General features: G+C 41.6%; 1 protein-coding gene across 1 annotated transcript in view; it reads left to right on the top strand.

Annotated features, from left to right (window-relative positions):
* Window positions 1-886: 886 nt before the first annotated feature.
* Window positions 887-25,653, top strand: part of LOC140198658 (dipeptidyl peptidase 4-like) — a 188,561-nt gene continuing 163,794 nt past the window's right edge. The window contains exons 1-3 of the mRNA XM_072259665.1: window positions 887-1,116; window positions 1,394-1,472; window positions 1,793-1,880. Coding sequence (XP_072115766.1) covers window positions 1,467-1,472; window positions 1,793-1,880 — 94 coding nt within the window. The 5' untranslated portion in view covers window positions 887-1,116; window positions 1,394-1,466. The remainder of the gene's footprint in view (window positions 1,117-1,393; window positions 1,473-1,792; window positions 1,881-25,653) is intronic.

Here is a 25,653-nt window from a genome sequence, read left to right as displayed (position 1 = left end):
CCTGTCCCATGATCCTCTCATATCCCTTTTGCCATCACCTGTCCAGCTCTTGGCTCCATCCCTCCCCCTCCTGTCTTCTATCATTTCAGATCTTCCCCTCCCCCTCCCACTTCCAAATCTCTTACTAGCTCTTCTTTCAGTTAGTCCTGATGAAGGGTCTCGGCCTGAAACGTCGACTGTACCTCTTCCTAGAGATGCTGCCTGGCCTGCTGCGTTCACCAGCAACTTTGATGTGTGTTGCTTGAATTTCCAGCATCTGCAGATTTCCTCGTGTTTGCGATTGAAAGGCCTAACCTGTACTGTATCTCAATGAGTAAACAATAAATAAAGCTTTGTTGAATTGTTTCCCTTTAATTTTGTGCGACTTTTCTCTGCAATTGGATTCACCACTATTCGGCGTAAGAGAAGTTAAAACTGAAGTTGCCTAGTCGGCTGTGACAATATTTCTGCACATTTTATTTTAGTTTTTCCAGAGTACTCGTACAACGAAGCTACTCTCATATCACGTAGGTTTCTTTCACAAGGAACCACCTATAAGGCATGGGTAGAAACAACATTTTGTTAGGCAGTGAGAAGGCTGGACAATGTCTGCGTGTTTATTCCTCTTTACCTAGCAAGTGTCCTTCTCTTTATAGTTTACGCTGAGTTTTCTTGGTTAGCCTGACACGCCACATAGATATATATTGAATGCCTTTATTCCAGCGGCGATAATGGAACACATTAGAACTAATAACGTGGGTGCAGGGGGCGATATGTTTGCGCGACATTTAACGGCTGCAAACATCCGTTTTAAAATGGGAGGGAAAAAAAGCTATCTTATTCATTTCCACCCATCAAATGGGGAATGATACAACCCAATCCGACCCATCCCAATTCATACCAGCACACAGCGATATCAAAACTCACTAATGCGCGGTTGGGGAAATTAATGAATGCTTAAAGCGTTGTCTATACAGTACAGTAGTAAGATCTTGTCGGAGTAGCTGATCTGGCAATATCTCAGTTAAAATAAAGCCTGACGTTTATACTCGGTAACCCTTACGCAGATTTCCTTCGGCATTACGATGGCCTCAGTCCTGACTGCGAATCTGCTGTCTGAATTAACCTAACAGCGTGGTAAGTCTCCTGTTGAAACAGCTGTTCAGCCACAATCCACATTTGTAAATGCTGACACACAAGGATTTTTAGCAATGAAAATAATCGTCCAATTTCCATGTATATAGCGTTTTGTTATCAGTTAACCTTTGCAATTGCAATTGGTAAATGACGGACTGGGACGATGCATACTACTGGAGATAATATTTAACGATACTAAGCCAAAAACTAGGTACATTAGCGGGATTGTAAAGTTCTCGGCAACAGTTTTTGAGTTGATATCTTATTGTCCGTCCAGCCTCTGCCACGATTCCAGAGTAATCAACGTCGGGCTTTACACATCTATCCAAAGAACAAGAGTTGAACCAAGTATGCAGGTCAGTAACTGGTAAAATAGTTAATTCACAGCGTGAAATAAAATCTCCTATGTGCGGTTTTTGATTGATGGCAAAATGTTGACCTATGCTGCATTTAGCTGCACAGAACAGGAGTTAGTTGGCGGTGATTGTGTGTGTGTGTGTGTGTGTGTGTGTGTGTGGGGGGGGGGGGGGGAGGGGTGTAGTTAATTCATTTTGTGGCCGCGTAACAACTTCGCATACTATTCCGAATTTTGAAATTTTAAGTCGAAATCCGCGTTGTTGAATGAAGGAGTGCGATATTCTAACGAAGGCATTGAAACGTGAACTTTCTATTTCAGACCATTTGTAAAGTGCTTCTGGGTGTCGTTGCAACTATTGTCGTTATCGTTGTGATAGCAGTTCCTATTGCCGTCCTGGTTTCACACGGTAAGTGTGTTTAATGCTGTTTAATCGTTGCAATGCGTCTTTAATGATGATTTCTAATGTATTTGTAGAGTGATTTTATTGTTCGCTGCACCATCAGAAACTGATGGAAAAAAACACAGCAAGGTTGCAAAAGAGCTCACAAAATCTGTTCCCGTTTATGTCACTCAGATGTGTCATAGCGCACTGAACCCACAGACGTTGTCACTCTTCCCGAAATATTGACCAATGTTTTATTGACCAAACATTGCTCTAATGTTTTTATTCCATATGGTCTGCTCCACTGAGGTGAATACTTCAATGCAGTGAAAATCCTGTTTACAGATAGTACTTTTAATGTCACCATTTTTTCTAATCAATTAACTAACCTTAAGCATCAGATTTTAGTTATAACTTATCTTATTGTTGCTAATATTCCTCAGTGCCATTATTTCAGGTACACTCAGTACTGTTACTTTCTTGTTAGTAATGATGTAAGTAAGGTTGAAAGAGCACTAAGAAAATTTACATTGCCAGATCTTGAGGACCTGAGTTATAAAGGAAAGACTGAAGAGTTTAGGATTTTATTCCTTAGAATGTAAAAGATTAAGAGGAGATCTGAAAGAGGTATACAAAGGGTATAGTTAGGGTAAATGCAAGCAGGCTTTTTCCACTGAGGTTGGGTGTGACTACAACCAGAGGTCATGGGTTAAGGGTGAAACATGAAAAGTTTAAGGGGAACACGAGGGGAAACTTTTTCACTTAGATGGTTATGAGTGTGTGGTATGAGTTGCCAGCGCAACTGGTACATGCAAGCTCAATTTCAACACTTAAAAGAAGTTTAAGTAAATAGACAGCTGTAGAATGGAGGGTCTTGGTCCCAGTGCAGGTTGAAGGGAGTAGGCAGTTTAAAGGTTTCAGCATGGACTAGATGGTCTGAGGCCTGTTTATGTGCCATACTTTGCTATGACTCTAATGCCTAACTATATTGCAAAAAAAAAGAATGGAATTTCCTCTCAAGTTCTGTAGCATAATTGTACCTTAAGGATTGAAATTGTCTATGACTGACTTAAGCCATCCAAATTTCTTTTGAAGATATACGTAAAGATTTGTATACCATATAATTAAAACAGCTATATATTAATGAACAAATTTATAGTTATAAAATTGTAATATAATTAAATCAGAATTAGGTTTAATATCACTGACCTAAGTTGTGAAATTTGTTGTTTTGCAGCAGAAGTACAATGCAATACATAAAAACACTATAAATTGCAATAAGTATGTATTAAAATATTTGAAATTAAAGTAAATTAGTGTAAAAAAAAGAGAGCAAGAGAGCTGCCTCATTATCTGTTCAGAAATTTGATGGTGGAGGTGAAGAAGCTGCTCCTAAAATATTGAATGTGTGCCTTAAGGCTCTTGTACCTCTTCGTTGATGGAAGCAGTAAGGAGAAAGCCTGTCCTAAGTAATGATGTCCTTAATGATGGATTATGAGGCATGGCCATTTGAAGATGCCTTCAATGCTGGGAAGGCTAGTGACCATAATGGAGCTGGTTGTATTTGCAACCCTTTGCAGCTTTTCTGATTCTGTGCAGATGATAATGAAACTAGTTAGAATGCTCTCCATGGTACATCTGTAGAAATGTTATTAGAGTCTTTGGTGACATAACAAATCTCCTCAAATTCCTAATGAATTATGTAGCTGCTGATGCGTCATATGTTGAGCCCAGGATAAGTCTTCAGAGATGCTGACACCCAGGATCTTGAAACTGCCCCCGCCCCCCATTTTCCACTACTGATCTCTCGATGAGAATTGGTATATGTTCTCTTGACTTCCCCTGCCTAAAGTCCACAATCAACTCCTTGGGCTTACTGATGTTGAATGCGAGGTTGTTGTGACACCACTTAACCAGCAGATCTATCTTATGCCTCCTTGTCACCATCTGAGATTCTGCCAGAAATGGTTGTGCCATTGGCAAATTTATAGATGGCGCTTGAGCTGTGCCTAGCCACACAGTCTTGGATGTTGAAAGAGTAGAGCAGTGGGCTAAGCACAAATTCTTGAGGTGTGCGGTATAAATTTCAGTAAAGAAGAGATGGTATTTCCAATCCACACTTACTGTGGTCTCCAGATGTATTTCCGATCTTCCCTGACTGTGGTATCCTGATGAGGAAGTCAAGAATCCAGCTGCAGAGGGAGATAACAGTGGCCCAGCTTTTGAAGTTTCTTGATGAGTACTGAGGGGATGACGGTATTGAACAGTGGAACATAGGAGAAAGGAAAGGAGGAAAGGACCAAGGGGGAGGTGATAGGCAGGTGAGAAGAAGTAAGAGGCTGGAGTGGAGAATAGAAGAGGAGGAGGAGAGAGAGGGATTTTTTAAACTGTTTATGCTCCTATAGATGCTGCCTGACCTGCTGAACAGTGGGCTGTAATCAATAAACAGCAGCTTGGCATGGGTATTGCCATTGTCCAGGTCTTCAAAGGCCAAGAGGAGAGCCAGTGAGATTGCATCCACTGTAGATATATTGTGGTGGTAGGCAAAATACAGTAGCAGGTCCAGGTTCTTGCTAAGGCAGGGTCTAATTGTGAACAGAATGCATCTCTCCTTGTCCCTTTGTGCCTGTGCAGGTTCTTTAAAGGAGTTGAGAAATTAGTCCCACTTCAGGATTCCTACATCTTACTTTCTTTCAAGTATTTAAGTTCCCATTTGGCAGTTCTTGTTGCATCCGCTTCCAGCAGCATTCTATGTTGTTTCAGGGTCTAACAGTTCACTGCAGAGGGAATTTCCCTTCTGTTGCCCATTTGACCATTATCACAAAATCACTGACCTTTTTTATTAATACTCGGCACTGCAAGTGGTTGCTCCACCAATAACAAATGTCCTCTTCAACTTTTCTGCTCCAAGATGAACAGCCTTCTGCATAACTGAAATTCCTCCAATGCAGTAACATGCCTCTCCTACCTTTCCCAGATTTTAATGTTATCATGAAGTGTAACATCATGACTGAGGTCAGTAATTTGGTATTTTATAAACACAAGAGATTCTGCAGTTGCTGTAAAACTGGAGCGACACGCACAAAATGCTGGAGGAACTTGACAGGTCAGGCAGCATCCATGGTTTAAAAAAAATCCCTCCCCCTCCCCTTTTCTTTTATTCCCCCCTCTGACCTCCTACCTCTTCTCACCTGCAGATCACCTCCCCCTGGGTCCCCTCCTTCCTTCCCTTTCTCCTATGGTCCACTTTCCTCTCCTATCAGATTCCTTCTTCTCCAGCCCTTTATCCTTCCTACCCGCCTGACTTCAGCTATCTTCTTTCCCCTCCCCCCACTTTTATACGCTGTTTATCAATTTCAGACCTGATGAAGGGCCTCGGCCCAAAATATGGACTAGTTATTTATTCCCATGGATGCTGCCTGACCTGCTGAGTTCCTTCAGCATTTTGTGTGTGTTGGTCTACGGAGAGGAATAAGCAGTCAACGCTTCAGGCTGAGACTCTTCATTAGGACTGGAAAGGAAGGGGAAGAGGGCAGATTAAGAAGGTGGTGGCAGAGAAAGGAGCACAAGATAGCCGGTCATTGGTGAAGCCCAGGCGAGGGGGGAAGGTGGGTGGGTGGGAGAGAGGAGATGAAGTAAGAAGCTCTGAGGTGATAGGTGGAAGAGGTAAAGACCTGGAGAAAAGGAATCTGAAAGGGGGGGGAGAGTGAACCATAGGAGAAAGGGAAGGAGGAGGGGCACCAGAGGGGGGGTGATAGGCAGGTGAGTAGAAGACAAGGGGCAAGAGGGGAGCCAGAATGGGGAATAGAAAAAGAGAGAAAGGAGAGGAGTGTAGAGAAATTACTGGAAATTATATTAATTGATTCTGCTCTGGTCTAATGGTTTAAGGGGAGATGGGAAAGTTCAAATAGAAGCTTGAGAGATAGCTTTGTTACACTCAGGGTGGTATGAACTCCAGAGGAAGTGGTTGAGGCAGATACAATAACAACTTCACTAATAACAGTTGGATAGGTACATGGATTGGAAAGGTTCGGAAGATTATGGGCCAAACATTGGCAAATGGGAATAGCCTGGAGGAGGCGTTTGGTCATCAAGGACCAGTTGGGCTGAAAGGCCTGTGGCCATGTCGTATAACTCTATGAGTGGGTTCTTGAAATCTAGGCCCTTGTGGGGTTGAGGATAATGGAGAGCACGTAAGTAAAAGGTGTATGGCAGGCTCTGGAACTCTATCACCTTAGAAAGCCTAGCCCAATGTAGAAGTTTGTGGGGATGAAATTAATAAGGAAATTATAAAGGCAACTGGATTACATGAGAAAATATTGGTGGGTTAAATCAAGGTAACCGTCCTTTCCATTTTCTAAAGCTTTCTGGCAGAGATATAAGACCATAAGATATAGAAGCAGAATTAGGCTATTTGGCCCATCGACTTGGTTCAGCCATTGTATCATGCCTGATCCATTTCCCTTTCAGCCTCCCCATATCCCTTCATGCCCTGACCAACCAAGAATATATCAACATCTACCTTAAATACATATAAAGACTTGGCCTTCACAGCCTCCTGTGGCAATGAATTCCACAGATTCACCACTCTCTGGCTAAAGAAACTCCTCCTTATCTCCATTCTAAAAGGACACCTCTCTATTCTGAGGCTGCGCCCTCTGGCCCTCGACTCTCCCACCACAGGAAACATCCTTTTCACACCCACTCTATCGGGGACTTTTCAACGTTCAATAGGTTTCAATGTGGTCACCCTACATACTTCTGAATTTCACTGAATACAGGCCCAGAGCCATCAAACACTCTTCATATGACAAGTCATTCAATCCTAGAATCATTTTCATGAATCTCCTTACGGTGTTGGAAGACTGTAAGATTGCTGGCTGATATGGGGAAAATGAATAGATCAAAGTAACATGACATTAGTTGTGGAAAAATTGTAATGAAAATTGAGGAACAGCATAAATCAGGATTTAGATAGAATTAGGTAGGTTAATCAAGGAAACTCAGCATGAATTTGTTTTGGGAAATCCATTCTTACAAAACTACATTGATTTTTTTCAGAAGGTAAAGCAATGAAATATTGTAAACATGGTTTTTCGCAAGGTTTTGTCAATATCCACATGACAAACTGGTGAAGAGAAATGAACAGGCATCAAAGATTCAAAGGTTCATTTATTATCAAAGTATGTATGCAATATATGTCTCTGAGATTCTTCTTTTCACAGTGGCCACGAAACAAAGAAAAACCATGAAAGAAAATTCAAAGAGAAGCAACACACATAACCCGCCCCACACAGACAGTAGTACGTCACCTCGGTCATCAACCCACCCCCCCCCACCAAACCCACCTCCCTCGCACGAAATGCAACAAATACAGCAGATCCCCAAACTCACCACCCCTGCACAAAAACACAACAAGAACATTGACCCTCCCCCCAATCCCTCCTTCCCTACACCAAAAACAAAGATAAGGAACAGGTGAAAACACAAAATAAAAAAAAACATAAGAATAAAAAAGTCCATATTCCAAATCCATAAACACAGAACCTTGCTAGCATCCTCCAACATCATGGAAGGAGAGGGAGACTTGCATGAGATCCAAGCGAAGATACCAATAGACTGATCAGGCGAATTAAAAAAAGTAACAATGAAACTCAGTGTAGTAAATTGTAATAGTGTTGGCGTGTGGCCAAGTGGTTAAGGCATTCGTCTAGTGATTTGAAGGTCACTAGTTCGAGCCTTGGCTGAGGCAGTGTGTGTGTCCTTGAGCAAGGCACTTAATCACACATTGCTCTGCGATGACACCGGTGCCAAGCTGTATGGGTCCTAATGCCCTTCCCTTGGACAACATCGGTGGCGTGGAGAGGGGAGACTTGCAGCATGGGCAACTGCTGGTCTTCCATACAACCTTGCCCAGGCCTGTGCCCTGGAAACTTTCCAAGGCGCAAATCCATGGTCTCATGAGACTAACGGATGCCTAAAAAAAATTGTAAAACATTTGAGGAGAGAAAATGAAAAAAATAATTGACAAATATCTGTAGAGGTGTAGAGGAACAGAAGAGTCATGGAGTCCCTGTAATCAAAAACTTGATGGTAACGGAATAGTTAGCTAAGGTAGATAGAAAGATATACCACATACTTCCTTCATTGGCAAGGATATTACAAAACATGAGCAGGGAGAGAAAGATTAGGTTAGCCTTATTTAGTTTATTCTTGTGTATTTAGCAATACAGCACAGTAACAAGCCCTTCTGGACTAGCAGCATGCCCAATTGCACTCTTGTGACTACTCAACCAGTTAACCCATACATGTTTGGATTGTGGGAAGAAACCAGAGCATGTGGAGGAAACCCACATGGTCACATGGAAAATGTAGACGCTCCTTACAGACAGCAGTGGGAATTGAACTCGGGTTGTTGATGCTATAAAGCGATGTGCTAGCCTCTACGCTACCATGCCTCCTTGCTTTAGTTATCACCCATATATCGAAATATAGTGTTAAGCATCATTTGTGTCAATGGCCATCCAAGGGTGCACTGGGGGCACCCCACAAATGTCACCATGCTTCTGGCACCAACGTAGCATGCTTACAACTTACTAACTCTAACCTGTACGGTGCTTCTTTAGAATTCCGGTGTCCTCCAACATTCTAAAGAATATTTGTTGGAGGAAATCAGAGCACCTGGAGGAAATGGGGTTAGCATACAATCAAACTCTTTGCAGACAGCAGCAAAATTGAACCTGGTTCACCTGTGCTGTAAAATGTTACATTAACCAGCAGGCAACCATGTTGCCCCTAATGCATGTACTCTAGAAGAGGTTTTGAGCCACAACTGGAGTATGGAGTATCATTTGGTATCTCATTACAAGAAGGATGTGATATCATTGGGATGGATCCTGAAGAGACTTCCAATGATTCTGCCAGTGCTGGAGAATTATAGTGATCAGGAGCAAATGTAAGCTCGGGTTGATTTTGTTGGAGCATTGGAGATGTGAGGAGATTTCTTTGACTTGTATCAAGTTGTGAAGACTAGACTAGGTAAACAGAAATGTTCCATTTCAGTAGGTGGTCTGAATTTACCACTTGAAGTACTGCCGAAGTCCGAAATTCTTGCCACAATTTAAAGAACACTAGAGTGAGCTCTTGAAGAGACAGAAACACAAGAGATTCTGCAAATGATGGAAATCCAGAGCAACACACACAAAATGCTTGAGAAACTCGACAGGTCAAGTAACATCTATGAAAATGAATAAACAGTCGAAGATTTGGGCTGAGATCCTTTGTCAGGACCATTCTTGAACAGCCATAACTTGTGCGGATATAGACATGAGTTTGAAGTTACATCAAATTATAATCCAATTTTGGCTTGTATGAACTTGGTAACTGAGTGATCTCTTTTTGTGCCTTAGCTTTCAATGAATCTTGCGCGAATTTTCAATTAATCTTTGTGGCTGCCAGCAGGAAGGTGAATCTCAAGGTTATATACTGTATTTGTACTTTAATAATAAATCGACTTTGAATCTTATGAAATTTCATTTACCTGGAATAACAGCCTTCTCAAAAATCTTCAAAAGATTCATATTCATATTTTCCAAGTGTCTCTGTCTTTGCAGAATCATTAAAATTGTTCTTTGTTGAAATCAAAGTTTACTTATTCAAATCTTTTTATTCATTCTTACCAAAGCATATCATTTCACACTTCTGTGCATTGAAGTTCAATGGCAGTTTCAGCAATGCTTATTTCATTTGTGATTTTTGTGTTTCCTTCAAACTTTTAAATCAAGATCTTAAAGGATACCAATTTATTAACATTGGACCCAAGTCAACACATTGCAAGAAATTTCATGATTTGATAACACTACTGTTGAAAACTTAGCATCTTTTTTTTCCTCTCTCTGAAAGAAGCACTGGTTCATTTTCGGTAGATTCCAGAAAGTCTACAATAGTCAGGCAGTAGTGTGGAACAGTGTTTTCTCCAAGCTCCTTTAAAGTCACTAACTTACAGAACTTGAAACCATATTGTCATTATTTCATTGTTTAAAAAAAACATTTGTATAAGTACAGGAAATGGAGGTGTTTACAGGGATATAGGTCAATGCAGTCCAAATGGGACTTGCTTGGTGGGCACCACAGTTAGATCAAAGGGCCTGTTTCCATGTTGTATTACTCCATGGCTCCACCTTGTCAAAAATCCTCGAATTTCCTTCCTCTTTACCGTTGTGAGGTGGCGTGGTGGAGATACGTCTCTACTAAAAGAGGTGTAAGGTGCTGCTTTCCTCCGCTAGCCTGCAGGTCACCGTTGGACAAGGTGTAGCACCTGCTTAGCTCCGCAACAAGCAATGAATCACCAGTAATCTTGGGAGCTGAATAGCGAAGCAAACAATTCTCTGGACCTCTCTCAAGGCTAGCCAATCAGAATCTTCTACTGCTAAACTGTTCACATTGTTTTGAACCAGCCAACCAGTTCATGTCATCTAATCAATATCCATTTGGAGCCCAGGGGAGTATATCAGCTGGCATTCTGAGGAGACAACACCCTCAACTGTGCACTGATGATGGCTTCTTGATTGGAGCCAAAACATTCTGCAAACATTTCGCTAAGCTTGGCAATCAATCAACCTTCCAAAGAGTCAACCTGAGCTACTAATGTTCTGCAATATTTCAAGTTTGTGGTTACATACTTTCTGACTTCAGGAGACTCTGCAATAGTTTAGTAACATTTCTAGTGTGGGGATATCTGCTATCGCGTTCTTTTGGAGAAGTTTCTGGAAGCCTATGGCTCCATAAAACCTTGATGCTTACTTGATATATTTTTATCCAATTTTGAGATAATCATTAATACCTTACATTGTTTACACAATTTCTAAGAATGAAAATGAACAAGGAAATGTATAATATGACACACTACTAATGAAAATAACCTATTTGTTTCTTGCTTCAAGATTTTTCTTAGTGTCTTGTAATACTTCGAAGGCTAGAAATGAATTTTGATGATGTTACCAAGCTTCTGTGGTTTTAGTTTGTGCCATGTTTTATTGCAGGATCTAACCAATGTATTTTTAAGTACATTAGAACCCCTGTAAAGTAAAGTTAAAATATTGAATAGATAACTACATTAGGCCACACTAGTTATGGCTTTTGTCTCACTTCTGAATCACACGTGACTTAGAGCACAGGGTTCAGTTATCTCTAAAATTGTGTTCTTCATTAGAGTGTAGCTGGCTACACTGCATGTAAGGTGAATTGTTAGTTTGAAATCTTGAGCAAGCAAAGTCAGTGATTTAACAGGAAGCTTCACATATTTGAGAAGAAAAACAATACTCTGTTATTATTTCTGTTATAATGAGCCTACATTTATAACATATTCTTCTAAAAAGAGCAATGAAAGAGAAATACTATTTTAGTTGTTTGAACTTAAAAGTGTACACCAAAATGTTGGCATCAAACAGTTCTGATAAATTGTCAAATAACTCTTCAAAGACCAAGTTACATTATAGTCAGCAAAAATAAACAGTAAAACTCTGTCAATCCAGCATGCTCAGGATTTTAGTAGTGCTGACATTCTGGACTATTAGATGTTACTCCAAATATTATAACACCACAAATTTTTGGTGTTACAGGGTAGTGTAACAAATTATCCATTGATCTGATAGTTTTAACGAGAGCTTGATAAATAAAAGCCAGTGAGATTAAAGGGAATATGTTACCAGTGAACTTCATTTGCCAATATTGCTCCTTGTCCATTAGGCATTTAGTTATAAAAATCGATCTTTCTCAGATTTCAAGCAAACAATTCACCTTACAGCACCTGTTATATACACCAGTGTTCCAAACCTTGGCAAGCCTTGTATGTAAAAAAAATGGCCTCATTGTAATCGTGAAAGGATTGGCTCAATTTTTAAGCCTATGGCCTGAGGGCACCAACCAGCAAAGTTAGTTTCATTCTTTGTTTCTTTTAATATTCCAAAATTTTCAGAAGGTCACCCTTCAATCATCTACATTCAAACAAACACAGTTTATGAAATCCCTCTTCATAATTTAACCCCTGAAATCCTGGTACGCTGGTAAGTTTACTCTCTTAATCAGTCAGTACCATATGGTATCAGTGCAAGGAGGAACTGAGTAAACATTTCTGGTGGAGCACTCTTTGTTATAACTGGGGGAAAAAAAACTAACTGAATCATCTCTTCAGAGTCTTGAAAAAGAGTCTCGGCCTAAAACGTCAACTCTACATTCATTTCCATAGATGTTGAATTCCTCCAGCTTTCTGTGTGTGTTGCTTTTGATTATCTCTTTCCTAGTGCAGACAATTTTTGACCTGAAATGGTAATTCTTGTTGTTCCAGAGATGCTGCTTAACTGTAGAGCGTTTCCTCCATTTTCTGCTTATATTTCAAATTTCCAGCATCTGGAGTTTTTATGCTTTTTAAATGCCCAGGACATCTCATCATGTTTGTTTTATTCTTTTAAGGACCACTGTTCTGCTGTCCTTGTTAATTATTTTCTGTGCATCTTCATGACATTTTAAAGCTTAATATACTCTATATCCAGTTAGTTTTGACCACAAATGGTTCTAGCTTTTCAACATTTAGAAAGGACTTCTTTTCATATGCAGATGATATTTCATTTATCTGGATCTTGGCACATTTGTTTAATTAACTTTGTTTTGTAATGTTGTGCTTCCAGAGATATCACTTTACAATACTAAGTGTGTGCCATCGGCAAACTTGCACAAGTGACAAAGCTTTTGAACTTTAACTGTGCTCTGTGTGTAGCAGATCATTTAATTGCATCTGACTGTAATGAATGAATCAGGCTGAAAATCGTAGCTCTTTGTGGTAAACCATTAATCTTGTGCCTATTTGAGTACACTCTTCTTATCATTACAATCTGCCTTTTGTTGCTGGCCTAGTATCTAACCAGATCTTTAACTTGAGCAGTTGTTTTATGAGAGATTCTAGGTATGAATAACAACCTTATATTTGTCTTGATGAAGGGTTTTGACCCAAAACATTAACTGTTCATTTCCCTTCATAGATGCTGCCTGATCTGCTGAATTCTGCCAGCATTTTGTGTGTTTGGTTATAGACTTGTTTCTGCCTATTACTTTAGTCATCCATTTACAAAGATTAGTCATATTCTCAGGGGTGACTTACACTTTGTGGTTTGGTATGGGAGCAGCTGAGCATCAGACCAGAAATCCCTACAAAGGACAGTGAGAATGTCTGAGAGGATCATAGAGGCCCTGAGTATTGTTAAGGATCCCATCCATCCAGCATCATTTTTGAATTTCTGCCATCAAGCAGGGCATTGCAATGCATAAAAACAAGAATGGACAGGATGAGAAATAATTTCTTCCCTCGAGCTTCTGAATTCCCTGCCACTTCACATTCAAAATGTCACCAGTGAATCTATTCGGGACCTGACAATATTTAATTTATGAAGTGTACTTTGCTTATTTATGCATTATTCATCTGTATATCTCATCTTTACTTTCATAAGTTATATGTATCACCAATAACGGTACAAGAGCAACCTTTCTATGTGAGCAGGTAATCCAAGGCATTAGTCTCTGGGACAGTCTGGCCATACCATGCTGTGAAAGGCTATCATTCAAAACATCCTTCCTTTGTAATAGCCCTCCCACCGACCAGAATCAGGGCACTGGGGTGGCATACATACAGCACCACATATCAACTACACCACCCTGTGGGAACAATGGGTAGGCCGAGGAACTCCATATCCAGCAAGTGCCAATTAGCGTCCAACAAGTGCCCAGCTTTGCAACACCATTTGGCATAGATACAGCCATCCAGGATAATGTTCCTGCTCTCACTTGCCATCCATCTTGCACCTTGTAGCTGTATTCAGCACACCAGCTACACTAATACTCCCTGTTAGGTGGGGAAATCACTTTGGGTCGGCACCTTTCAATTAAATAAATGATACATAGGGAAATACCAGCCCTTAAGGTACACACTCTACCAGAGCTATTAAGGTGAAAGTCCCTTAAGGCTGATACCTTAAGGTTGACGTTGGCTGGAATAGACTTCCCCCTCTCAGCTCCTGCAAAACAGAGTGCCAAAACCTGAGAAGCCAAATAGTTTCCCCCAACAGTTTTTTCTTTGTCGTCAAAAGGATCGATATCAGTGGCATTCCTTCTGTGATGTAGTAAGGAGTCTTCATATAAATTCAGCAATCTGTCCGTTTGGTTCAGTGTGCAAATTGAAATGCCATCCACAGGAATGTGTAACACTGATCTCCCATCACAAAGTAGCATTCACCACTTTGTCATTCTGTAATGCAGGGAGATATAAATGCAGCTAATCGCTCCTGATTAGTCACTGGACATTTATAACCTTATAACCATATAACAGTTGCAGCACGGAAACAGGCCATCTCGGCCCTTCTTGTCCGTGTCGAACACTTACTCTGACCTAGTCCCACCGACCTGCACTCAGCCCATAACCCTCCATTTCTTTCCTGTCCATATACCTATCCAATTTTTATTTAAATGACAATATCGAACCTGCCTCAACCACTTCTGCTGGAAGCTCGTTCCACACAGCCACCACTCTCAGAGTAAAGAAGTTCCCCCTCGTGTTACCCCTAAACTTCTGCCCCCAACTCTCAACTCATGTCCTCTTGTTTGAATCTCCTCTACTCTCAATGGAAAAAGCCTATCCACGTCAACTCTATCAATCCCCCTCATAATTTTAAATACCTCTATCAAGTCCCCTTGAACTTTCGATGCTCCAAAGAATAAAGACCTAAATTGTTCAACCGTTCTCTGTAACTTAGGTGCTGAAACCCAGGTAACATTCTAGTAAATCTTCTCTGTACTCTCTCTGTTTTGTTGACATCTTTCCTATAATTCGGTGACGAGAACTGTACATAATACTCCAAATTTGGCCTACCAATGCCTTGTACAATTTTAACATTACATCCCAACTCCTATACTCAATGCTCTGATTTATAAAGGCCAGCATACCAAAAGCTCTCTTCACCACCCTATCAACATGAGATTCCACCTTCAGGGAACTATGCACCATTATTCCTAGATCCCTCTGTTCTACTGCATTCTTCACGGCCCTACCATTTACCATGTATGTCCTATTTTGATTAGTCCTACCAAAATGTAGCACCTCACACTTATCAGCATTAAACTTCATCTGCCATCTTTCAGCCCACTCTTCTGACTAGCCTAAATCTCTCTGCAAGCTTTGAAAACCTGCTTCATTATCCACAACACCACCTATCTTAGTATCATCTGCATACTTACTAATCCAATTTACCACCCCATCATCCAGATCATTAATGTACATGACAAACAATATTGGATCCACTACAGATCCCTGAGGCACACCACTAGTCACCAGCCTCCAACCTGACAAATTGTTATCCACCACTACTCTCTGGCATCTCCCATCCAGCCACTGTTGAATCCATTTTACTACTTCAATATTAATACCTAACAATTGAACCTTCCTAACTAACCTTCCATGTGGAACTTTGTCAAAGGCCTTACTGAAGTCCATATAGACAACATCCACTGCTTTACCCTCATCAACTTTCCTAGTAACCTCTTCAAAAAATTCAATAAGATTTGTCAAACATGACCTTCCATGCACGTTGACTGTTCCTAATCAGACCCTGTCTATCCAGATAATTATATATACCATCTCTAAGAATACTTTCCATTAATTTACCCACCACTGGCATCAAACTTACAGGCCGATAATTGCTAGGTTTACTCTTAGAACCCTTTTTAAACAGTGGAACAACATGAGCAATACGCCAATCCTCCGGCACCATCCCCGTTCCTAATGACATTTGAAATATTTCTGTCAGAGCCCCTGCTGTTTCTACACTAACTTCCCTCAAGGTCCTAGGGAATATCCCGTCAGGACCCAGAGACTTATCCACATTTATATTCCTTAAAAGCGCCAGTACTTCCTCTTCCTTAATCATCATAGTTTCCGTAACTTCCCTACTTGTTTCCCTTACCTTACACAATTCAATATCTTTCTCCTTAGTGAATACCGAGGAATAGAAATTGTTCAAAATCTCCCCCATCTCTTTTGGCTCCACACATAGCTGTCCACTCTGACTCTCTAAGGGGCCAATTTTATCCCTCACTATCCTTTTGCTAGTAATATAACTGTAGAAATGCTTTGGATTTATTTTCACCTTACTTGCCAAAGCAACCTCATATCTTCTTTTAGCTTTTCTAATTTTTTTCTTAAGATTCTTTTTACATTCTTTATATTACTTGAGCACCTCATTTACTCCATGCTAACTATATTTATTGTAGCTATCTCTCTTTTTCCAAACCAAGTTTCCAATATCCCTTGAAAACCATTTAGAAAACACAAAAACAAAAGATCTACTAGAATTGTTCTCAAATACTTAATTCCCTCTGAAATGTGTAGTTCTCAAATCCAGAATAAAGTTGCCCAAATTTCAACTAAAAATTTATGTGGCCACTATGAAACATGAGTCATCCCTAAAACCAATTACAAAAGCCATGGGGAAACAAGAAGCAAAATAACAGGCTATGACGCAATAAACATGTAACAGATTAGAACACAAAACACAAAGCCCAGGTTATACTCCTCTTCTTTTGAAACTTGGTATGGAACTGCAAAAACATGAAACAGACTGCTAATGCCAAAAGCAACTGAGAGGGGCCCAACACATTCACAGTACCTTAAGGCAAAGCCCACGCATGCATGCACGCGTGTGCACACACATGAACATACTTTATACTTTATAAGTTATTGTCACCAAACAATTGATACTAGAGCGTACAATCATCACAGCAATATTTGATTCTGCGCTTCGTGCTCCCTGGAATACAAATCAATAGTAAATATTAAAAATTTAAATTATAAATCATAAATAGAAAATAGAAAAGGGAAAGTAAGGTAGTGCAAAAAAACCGAGAGGCAGGACCAGGTATTTGGAGGGTACGGCCCAGATCCCGGTCAGGATCCGTTTAGCAGTCTTATCACAGTTGGAAAGAAGCTGTTCCCGAGTCTGGCTGTACGAGTCATCAAGCTCCTGAGCCTTCTCCCGGAGGGAAGAGGGACGAAAAGTGTGTTGGCTGGGTGGGTCGTGTCCTTGATTATCCTGGCAGCACTGCTCCGACAGCATGCGGTGTAAAGTGAATCCAAGGACGGAAGATTGGTTTGTGTGATGTGCTGGGCTGTGCTCACGATCTTCTGCAGCTTCTTCCGTTCTTGGACAGGACAACTTCCATACCAGGTTGTGATGCACCCTAGAAGAATGCTTTCTACAGTGCATCTATAAAATTAGTGAGGGTTTTAGGGGACAGACCAAATTTCTTTAGCTTTCTTAGGAAGTAAAGGCACTGGTGGGCCTTCTTGGCAGTGGACTCTGCTTGGTTGAACCAAATAAGGTCATTTGTGATATTGAGCCCGAGGAACTTAAAGCTTTTGACCTGTTCCACTTGCGCACCACCGATGTAAATTGGGTCGTGCGGTCCGCTACTCCTTCTGAAGTCAACAACCAATTCCTTCGTCTTGCTGACGTTGAGGGATAGGTTATTGTCTTCGTACCATGTCACCAGGTTCTTAATTTCCTCTCTGTACTCAAACTCATCATTACCCGAGATACGGCCTACAATTGTTGTGTCATTAGCAAACTTATATATTGAGTTTGATGGAAACTTGGCTACACAATCATGGGTGTACAGTGAGTACAGCAGGGGGCTGAGTACACAGCCTTGTGGGGCACCGGTGCTCAGAATGATTGTAGAGGGGAGCTTGTCCCCTATTTTTACAGCCTGGGTCCTGTCTGTGAGGAAGTTGAACATCCAGCTGCAGATCTGAGTGCTAAGGCCCAGGTTCTGGAGCTTAGGAATCAGTTTATTTGGAATGATGGTATTAAAGGCAGAGCTTTAGTCAATGAAAAGGAGCCTTACGTATGCGTCTTTATTCTTCAGGTGTTCTAAGGAGGAATGTAGGGCCAGAGAGATACACGCAAGCATACACGCAAACTAACACGTGTGGTCACACCTCACATTTCTCTGCATTCAAATCATCCACTCTATTTACAGGAAGATGAATGCAGGTGGAATGGCCCCCTCCCTACAACAATGAGGCAGTAACCACCCCCCCTCCCCACCGATTCCCACTGCTGGTGAACATTAACCGATATTCTTTGCAGGGAACCGTGAATGGAATGTGAGAAATCTGGCAGAGGACAAAAGAACCCTTATCTGCAGAGCACTTGAAGAATGACCCTTCCCCCTCAACAGTCTCCCTTCTTTTCCCTCCTGGTAGTATTTCCACAATGCCTAGAGGGTGGGGGTTGGAACCTCTATGCAATGCTAAAAGCTTTTCTTTACAGGGACATGCGTGATCCCCCAATCCCCATCTGCTTATCTAACCTCCATACCTGGCTACGGGCACTCTCTTCTAAATACTTTAAACCTTGTAATAAATGAATCTACTTATACGATGACCAACAGTTGGGGCCATTAAAGACAGCACTACCCCTTTCATTGGAAAAAACTGCCTCCATAATCATGTGATTCCAGAAGTTAATTCAATATCCTCTGGTGGGATACCCTTATTGGGGTATATTTCTGTGATAAAAGCTCGGTGGGGTAGAACTTTAATACCCTCCTCAACTGTGCTCCACTCCGCTTGGGGTTTTAAATTCCATTCATAAGAGTGGGATATCCAAGTTTAACTGCTGCCATTATCCGAATCCATAGTGATTCATTATGCTCAGGGGAAGCGAGCAGTGTTCTCAGGGCGTTATTGGTCACGTGTTGGCATGATGGGTACCATAGGGCACCCACCTCTCTGTTAGATAAGATCACTCCGATCCCTCCCCACCCCCTCACAATCCCATATTCTCAATAACCTTGTGGTCAAAGACTCCCCGGCCTTTCGTCTGTATCTATCCCCTAAACTCACTGATTCCTTAGCAGAGAATTCTCTGAGATCTGTTGTGTTGAAGGTGTCCATTATACTAACTCCCACACATTCCATAAGAGCATAGGACTTAGGAGCAGAATTAGGCCATTTGGCCCATTGAGTCTGCTCTGCCATTCAATCCTGGCTGATCCTTTTCTCCCCCTCCTTAGCCCCACTCCCCAGCATTCTCCCAGTATCCTTTGATGCCATGTCCAATCAAGAACCTATCAGGCAACCCACATAAAAATTGCTGGTGAACGCAGCAGGCCAGGCAGCATCTATAGGAAGAGGTACAGTCGACGTTTCGGGCCGAGACCCTTCGTCAGGACTAACTGAAGGAAAAGTTAGTAAGAGATTTGAAAGTGGGAGGGGGAGAGGGAGATCCAAAATGATAGGAGAAGACAGGAGGGGGAGGGATGGAGCTGAGAGCTGGAAAGTTGATTGGCAAAAGGGATATGAGAGGATCATAGGACGGGAGGCCTAGTGAGAAAGAAAGGGGGAGAGGGGAAGCCCAGAGGATGGGCAAGGAGTATAATGAGAGAGGGAGAAAAAGGAGAGAGAGAAAAAAAAATTAATAATAATAATAATGAATAAATAACGGATGGGGTACGAAGGGAAGGTGGGGCATAAACAGATAGCCTGTTAGCTAACAAAAGTACAGAATTTAGGGCAGCTCGAAGTGCCAATTGGGAACCTTATCCCTTTAAGGTTCGAGCCATGTTGAACCTATCAAGCTCTGATTAAATACACCCAATGACCTGGTTTCACAGTTGCTTGTGGTAATAAAATCCACAAGCACACCATCCTCTGGCTAAAGAAATTTCTCCACATCTCTGTCTTAAAATAATGCTCCTCTGTCCTGAGGCTGTGTCCTCCTGTCCTAGACTCCCCCACCATGGGAAACATCCTTTCCACATCTAGTCTGTCTATGCCTTTCGACATTCGAAAGGTTTCAATGATATCCCCCCATCCTTCTAAGTTCCAGCAAATACAGACCCAGAGCTATCAGATGTTCCTCGTATAATAACCTTTTCATTCCCAGAATCATCCTTGTGAACCTCCTCTGAACCATTTCCATCTGCACATTAGAATGACAGCACATCTTTTCTTAGATGAGGAGCCCAAAACTATTCACAATACTCAAGGTGGGGCCTCACCAGTGCCTTATAAAGCCTCAGCATCACATCCCTACTCTTGTATTCTAGACCTCTTGAAATGAATGCTGACATGGCATTTGCCTTCCTCACCACTGACTCAACCTGCAAGTTAACCTTTAGGGCGTTCTGCACAAGGATTCACAAGTCCCTTTGTATCTCAGTGCAGACATGTGCAGACTATTTTCTAAATGGCGATTTTCTGCACGTTACGAAAATAGTCTGCACATTTATTTCTACCACCATAGTGCATTTTCCAACAGTCTTTCACACTGTATTTCAACATTGTATACCTGAGCTTCCTGCTCCTGAGAGGAAAGCTGCAGGCTGATGCCTCATATGGCAGATGTGGGATCGTATAATTACTGGCCTGGTCCATACTATTTCGGACACACAAGGGAGCGGGCAATCATCTCAAGGATTAAACTGAGGGGTCCACTCTATTCTCTCTCTCATTTTCATCATCCAGCCATATATCCCCAGCCCTACAGTAGGATCATCGCCATTTCTCAACATGGCTCGAACCTTAAGGGGATCAGGTTCCCAATTGGCACTTCAAGCTGCCTCTAAATTCTGTACTTTTGCTAGCTAACAGGCTATCCGTATATTCGTATCCTCTAATTTCGTAGCCCCCGCTAAACCATCAATAGTGATTCGCTCCGAATAATACAGCACTGACAGAGGTCTTCCAATTCATTCTTAAGGCTCACTATCATTTTACACTGATGTCTTACAATTGCTGCAAACAGCCAGAAAGCATCCCACCAGCTAACTTTTCTTTTGAGAAAACCCAGTGATTTAAGTATAGAAAAAATGTGTTGTCCCATTTCAACCCCAGCGAAATCTAACTGGTCAGACCAATCTACCGGTATTCCATAACCCATCAGTAAGTTAGCGAGACTTCCAAAACCTGCACTATTATCTGTCCACCCTGGGACACTGCATCTCCCACACCGAGAGCCCTCTCTTTTAAATAATCTCTTAAAGAAATGCATTTCTGCTCAAAAAAACCAAACCCTTCTCGCAGCACCAAATAGAATGTTGAATCAAGTTCGTGGGTCTGGCAAGTGCTACAAAAAGCACACTCTGCGAATAGGTATATTAATCATTTATTTACAAACAGTAAAAATTGAACCAAACATTCATGTTCCTCAAGTTACAGACACTACAAATCTGGATACTCAACAAACATATATACATTCAACAATCATACTTAGTTGAAAGTGCTGACAGAGCATACCCTCCCAAAGGTCATGTGCATCCTTGCCTTAAACAAAGGAAGAAAAGAGCAAGCCCCTTCCATGTGCTGTTTTATATACCCAGGATATCTGAAACTGGACACCAGGCAGCTATCCAATGGGAAAAGCAGCTGCAACTTCTATACCAACCCATCACAATGGAAGTGACTTTCGACAATCGGAATAAGGCACGCACCCACAGGGCATGTGCGCCGCACTGTGCTTTGCACCCCGGATCGGAGAAAAATTGTCTCGTTTGACCGTATACATGTACATATCTCTTATACTCCGAACTGAAGAGGCAGAGGATGGGGAGGTTGGAGCAGAAGCAGAGACAGCTTGTAGAGAGTTTGTGAGGAAGGATAGGCACATATTAGAGCAAAGATGCACTCAGCCTGATGGTTTGAGATGTGTCTATTTTAATGCAAAGAGTATCATAAACAAAACGGATGAACTTAGAGCGTGGATCAATACGTGGAACTGTGACATTGTGGCCATTAGAGAGTCTTGGATGTCTCAGGAGCAGGAATGGCTGCTGAGTGTGCCAGGCTTTAGGTGTTTCAAACAGAACAGAGAGGAAAGCAAAGGAGGTGGGGGCTGGCATTGCTAATTAGGGATAATGTTACGGCTGCAGAAAAAGAGGAAGTCGTAGAGGGATGGTCTACTGTAGGTGGAAGTCAGAAACTGGAAAGGGGCAATATCTCTGCTAAATGTTTTTTATAGACACCCCCCCAACAGTAACAGGGATATTGAGCAGATAGGGGGTCTGATTCTGGAAGGATGTGATAATAATAGCGTTGTTGTGATGGGAGATTTTAACTTTCCTAATATTGATTGGCATCTCTTTAGCGCAAGGGGTTTAGATGGGGTAGAACTTGTTAGGTGTGTTCAGGAAGGTTTTCTGTTGCAGTATGTCGATAAGCCAGCGAGAGAAGAGGCTGTACTTGATCTGGTATTGGGAAATGAACCTGGTCAGATATCAGATCTCTTGGTGGGAAAGCATTTTGGAGGTAGTGACCACAACTCTCTCCTTCACCATAGCACTGGAAAGGGATAGGAGCAGACAACTTGGGAAAACATTTAAATGGAATAGGGGGAAGTATGATGCTATTAGGCAGGAACTTGGGAGCATCAATTGGGAACAGATATTCTCAGGGAAATGCACAGCAGAAATGTGGCAAATGTTCAGGGAGCATTTGCATAGAGTTCTGCATAGATATTGAGGCAGGGAAAGGATGGTAGAGTTAAAGAACCAGGGTGTACAAAGGATGTAGAAAATCTAGTCAGGAAGAAAAGAAAAGCTTATGAAAAGTTCAAGAAACTAAGTACTGTTAGAGCTCTAGAAAATTACAAGGTTGCTAGGAAAGAGCTTAAAAATGGAATTAGGAGAGCCAGAAGGGGCCATGAGAAGTCTTCGTGAGCAGGATTAAGGAAAGCCCCAAGGCATTCTACAAGTATGTAAGGAGCAAAAGGATGAGCCGTGTGAGAATAGCACCAATCAGGTGCTACAGTGGAAATGTGTGCATGGGGTTGGAGGAGGTAGTGGAGCAAATTAATGAATACATTGCATCAGTATTCATCAGGGAAAAAGACCTTGGCAATTGTGGGGATGAATTATGGTGGACTGAAATGCTTGAGCATATAGACATTAAGAAAGAGGATGGGCTGAAGCTTTTGAAAAGCATTAAGTTAGGTAAGTCACCGGGACCGGATGACATATACCCCAGGCTACTGTGGGAAGCGAGGGAAGAGATTACTGAGCCTCTTGTGATGATCTTTGCATCATCAGTAGGGACGGGAGAAGTACCGGAGGACTGGAGGGTTGCAAATATTGTTCCCTTGTTCCCTTGTTCAAGAAATGGAGTAGAGATAACTCAGGATTGTTGGAGAAGATCCTGAGAGGCAGGATTTATGAGCATTTGGAGAGACATAATCTGATTAGGGATAGTCAGCATGGCTTTGTCAAGGGCAGGTCGTGCCTTACGAGCCTGATTGAATTCTTTGAGGATGTAACAAAACACATTGATGAAGGTAGAGCAGTGGATGTAGTGTATATGGATTTCAGTAAGGCATTTGATAAGGTTACCCATGCAAGGCTCCTTCAGAAAGTAAGGCGACATGGGATCCAAGGAGACCTTGCTTTGTGGATCCAGAACTGGCTTGCCAACAGAAGGCAAAGGGTGGTTGTAGATGGTTCATATTCTGCATAGAGGTCAGTGACCAGTGGTGTTCCACAGGGATTTGTTCGGGAACCCCTCCTCTTTGTGATTTTTATCAGTGACCTGGATGAAGAAGTAGAAGAGTGGGTTAGTAGGTTTGCTGACGACACAAAGGTTGGGGGTGTTGTGGATAGTCTGGAGGGTTGTCAGAGGTTACAATGGGACACCGAAAGGATGCAGAACTGGGCTGAGAAGTGGCAGGTTGACTTCAACCCAGATAAGTGTGAAGTGATTCATTTTGGTAGGTCCAATTTGAAGACAGAATATAGTATAAATGATAAGACTCTTGGCAGTGTGGGTCCATGTCGATAGGGCACTCAAAACTGTGCAGGTTGACAGTGTTGTTAAGAAGGCGTATAGTGTATTGGCATTCATCAACCATGGGACTGAGTTCAAGAGCCGTGAGGTTTTGTTTCAGCTATATAAGACCTTGGTCAGATCCCACTTGGAGTACTGTGTTCAGTTCTAGTCACCTCACTACAGAAAGGATGTGGGTACTATAGAGAGAGTGCAGAGGAGATTTACAAGGATGTTGCCTGGAATGGAGGGCGTGCCTTATGGGAATAGGTTGAGTGAACTTGGCATTTTCTCCTTGGAGTGACGGAGGATGCGATATGACTTGATAGAGGTGTATAAGATGATGAGGAGCATTGATCATGTGCATAGTCAGAGGCTTTTTCCCAGGGCTGAAATGGCTAACATGAGGGGGCATAGTTTTAAGGTGCTTGGAAATAATACTAAGGGATGTCAGGGGTCAGTTTTTCACATAGAGAGTGGTGGGCGCGTAGAATGCATTGCCAGTGGCGGCCGTGGAAGCAGATACAATAGGGTCTTTTAAGAGCCTCTTAGATAGGTACATGGAGCTTAGAAATATAGAGTACTATGTGCTAGGGAAATTCTAGGCAATCTCTAGATTAGGTTGCATGGTCAACACAACATTGTAGGCCGAAAGGCCTGTAATGTGCTGTAAATTTCTATGTTCTATGTCTATGTTTTATATATTTAAATGACAATAAACTTAATCTTTTAAAGCCATGTTGACTCTCTCTGATTTGCTGAGGATTTATCATATTTACAGTTACTTGTCCAGAAATTGTATTTATTTGAAATATGCCTGATTGGGTCTCACTAGTGGCCGTGCACCAAACACACGAAGAATGATACATTTATTAGTTTCATGTTATTTTGACGATAGAACCTAGTCCAAATTTGTTTCATTCAACATACAAAAGAAGGTTTGCTTGATTTTATAGTCCAAAGATCAAAGTAAATTTATTATCAAGGTACTGTACATACAGTATATGTCACCATATACAACCTTGAGATTCATTTTCTTGCAGGCAATCGCAGTAAATGCACAAAACACAATAGAATAAATGAATGAACACACCCAACAGGGCTGATAACAGCCAAGGTGCAAAAAATCCCAACAAACTGCAAATGCAAAAAGAAAGAAAAGAAACAATAATAATACATAAATGATCGATAAATATCAAGAACATGAGAGGAAGAGTCTTTGTTCAATGGGAGCAGTTCAGTGCTGGGGTGAGTGAAGTTATCCCCTCAGCTTCATGGGCTTGATGGTTGAGAGGTAATAATTGTTCTTGAACCTGGTGATGTGGGTCCTGAGGCTTCTGTACCATCTTCCTGACGGAAGCAGCGAAAGGAGAGCATGGCCTGGATGGTGGAGGTCCCTGATGATGATTTGATTCTAATAAGTCAATGGTTTGATTGTTTTTGTGAAAAGAATTTAAAAACCATTTGATAAATCTTGCCTGTGATTTTGCAGTCGTACAGTCAGCAGGGAGAAAATGTTTACAGTTGGTTAGGAAAAAAATCTGCCCACCAAGATTCATTAGGCTTTGTCATTTCATTGTTCCCTTTATAGATTGGAATTGTTGTCAGACACGAGCTATAGGACATGTATGACAATCGATGGCAGTGATGCAATCAAGCTGGTTGAGCAGCTGATTAGATTAATATTGTCAGACAGTTGACTGAGATAAACTGCTCTAAATTTATAATTTTGAATATCGTACAAATAGTGATTAAGGCATTGGACTAGCAACCTGAAGGTCGTGAGTTCGAGCCCCAGCTGAGGCAACATGTGTTGTGTCCTTGAGCAAGGCACTTAACCACACATTGCTCTGCGACGACACCGGTGCCAAGCTGTATGGGTCCTAATGCCCTTCCCTTGGACAACATTGGTGTCGTGGAGAGGGGAGACTTGCAGCATGG

The sequence above is a fragment of the Mobula birostris genome, chromosome 6 (genome assembly GCF_030028105.1).
Source record: "Mobula birostris isolate sMobBir1 chromosome 6, sMobBir1.hap1, whole genome shotgun sequence".
NCBI lineage: Eukaryota > Metazoa > Chordata > Chondrichthyes > Myliobatiformes > Myliobatidae > Mobula > Mobula birostris.
This window is presented reverse-complemented; position numbering and strand designations above follow the sequence as displayed.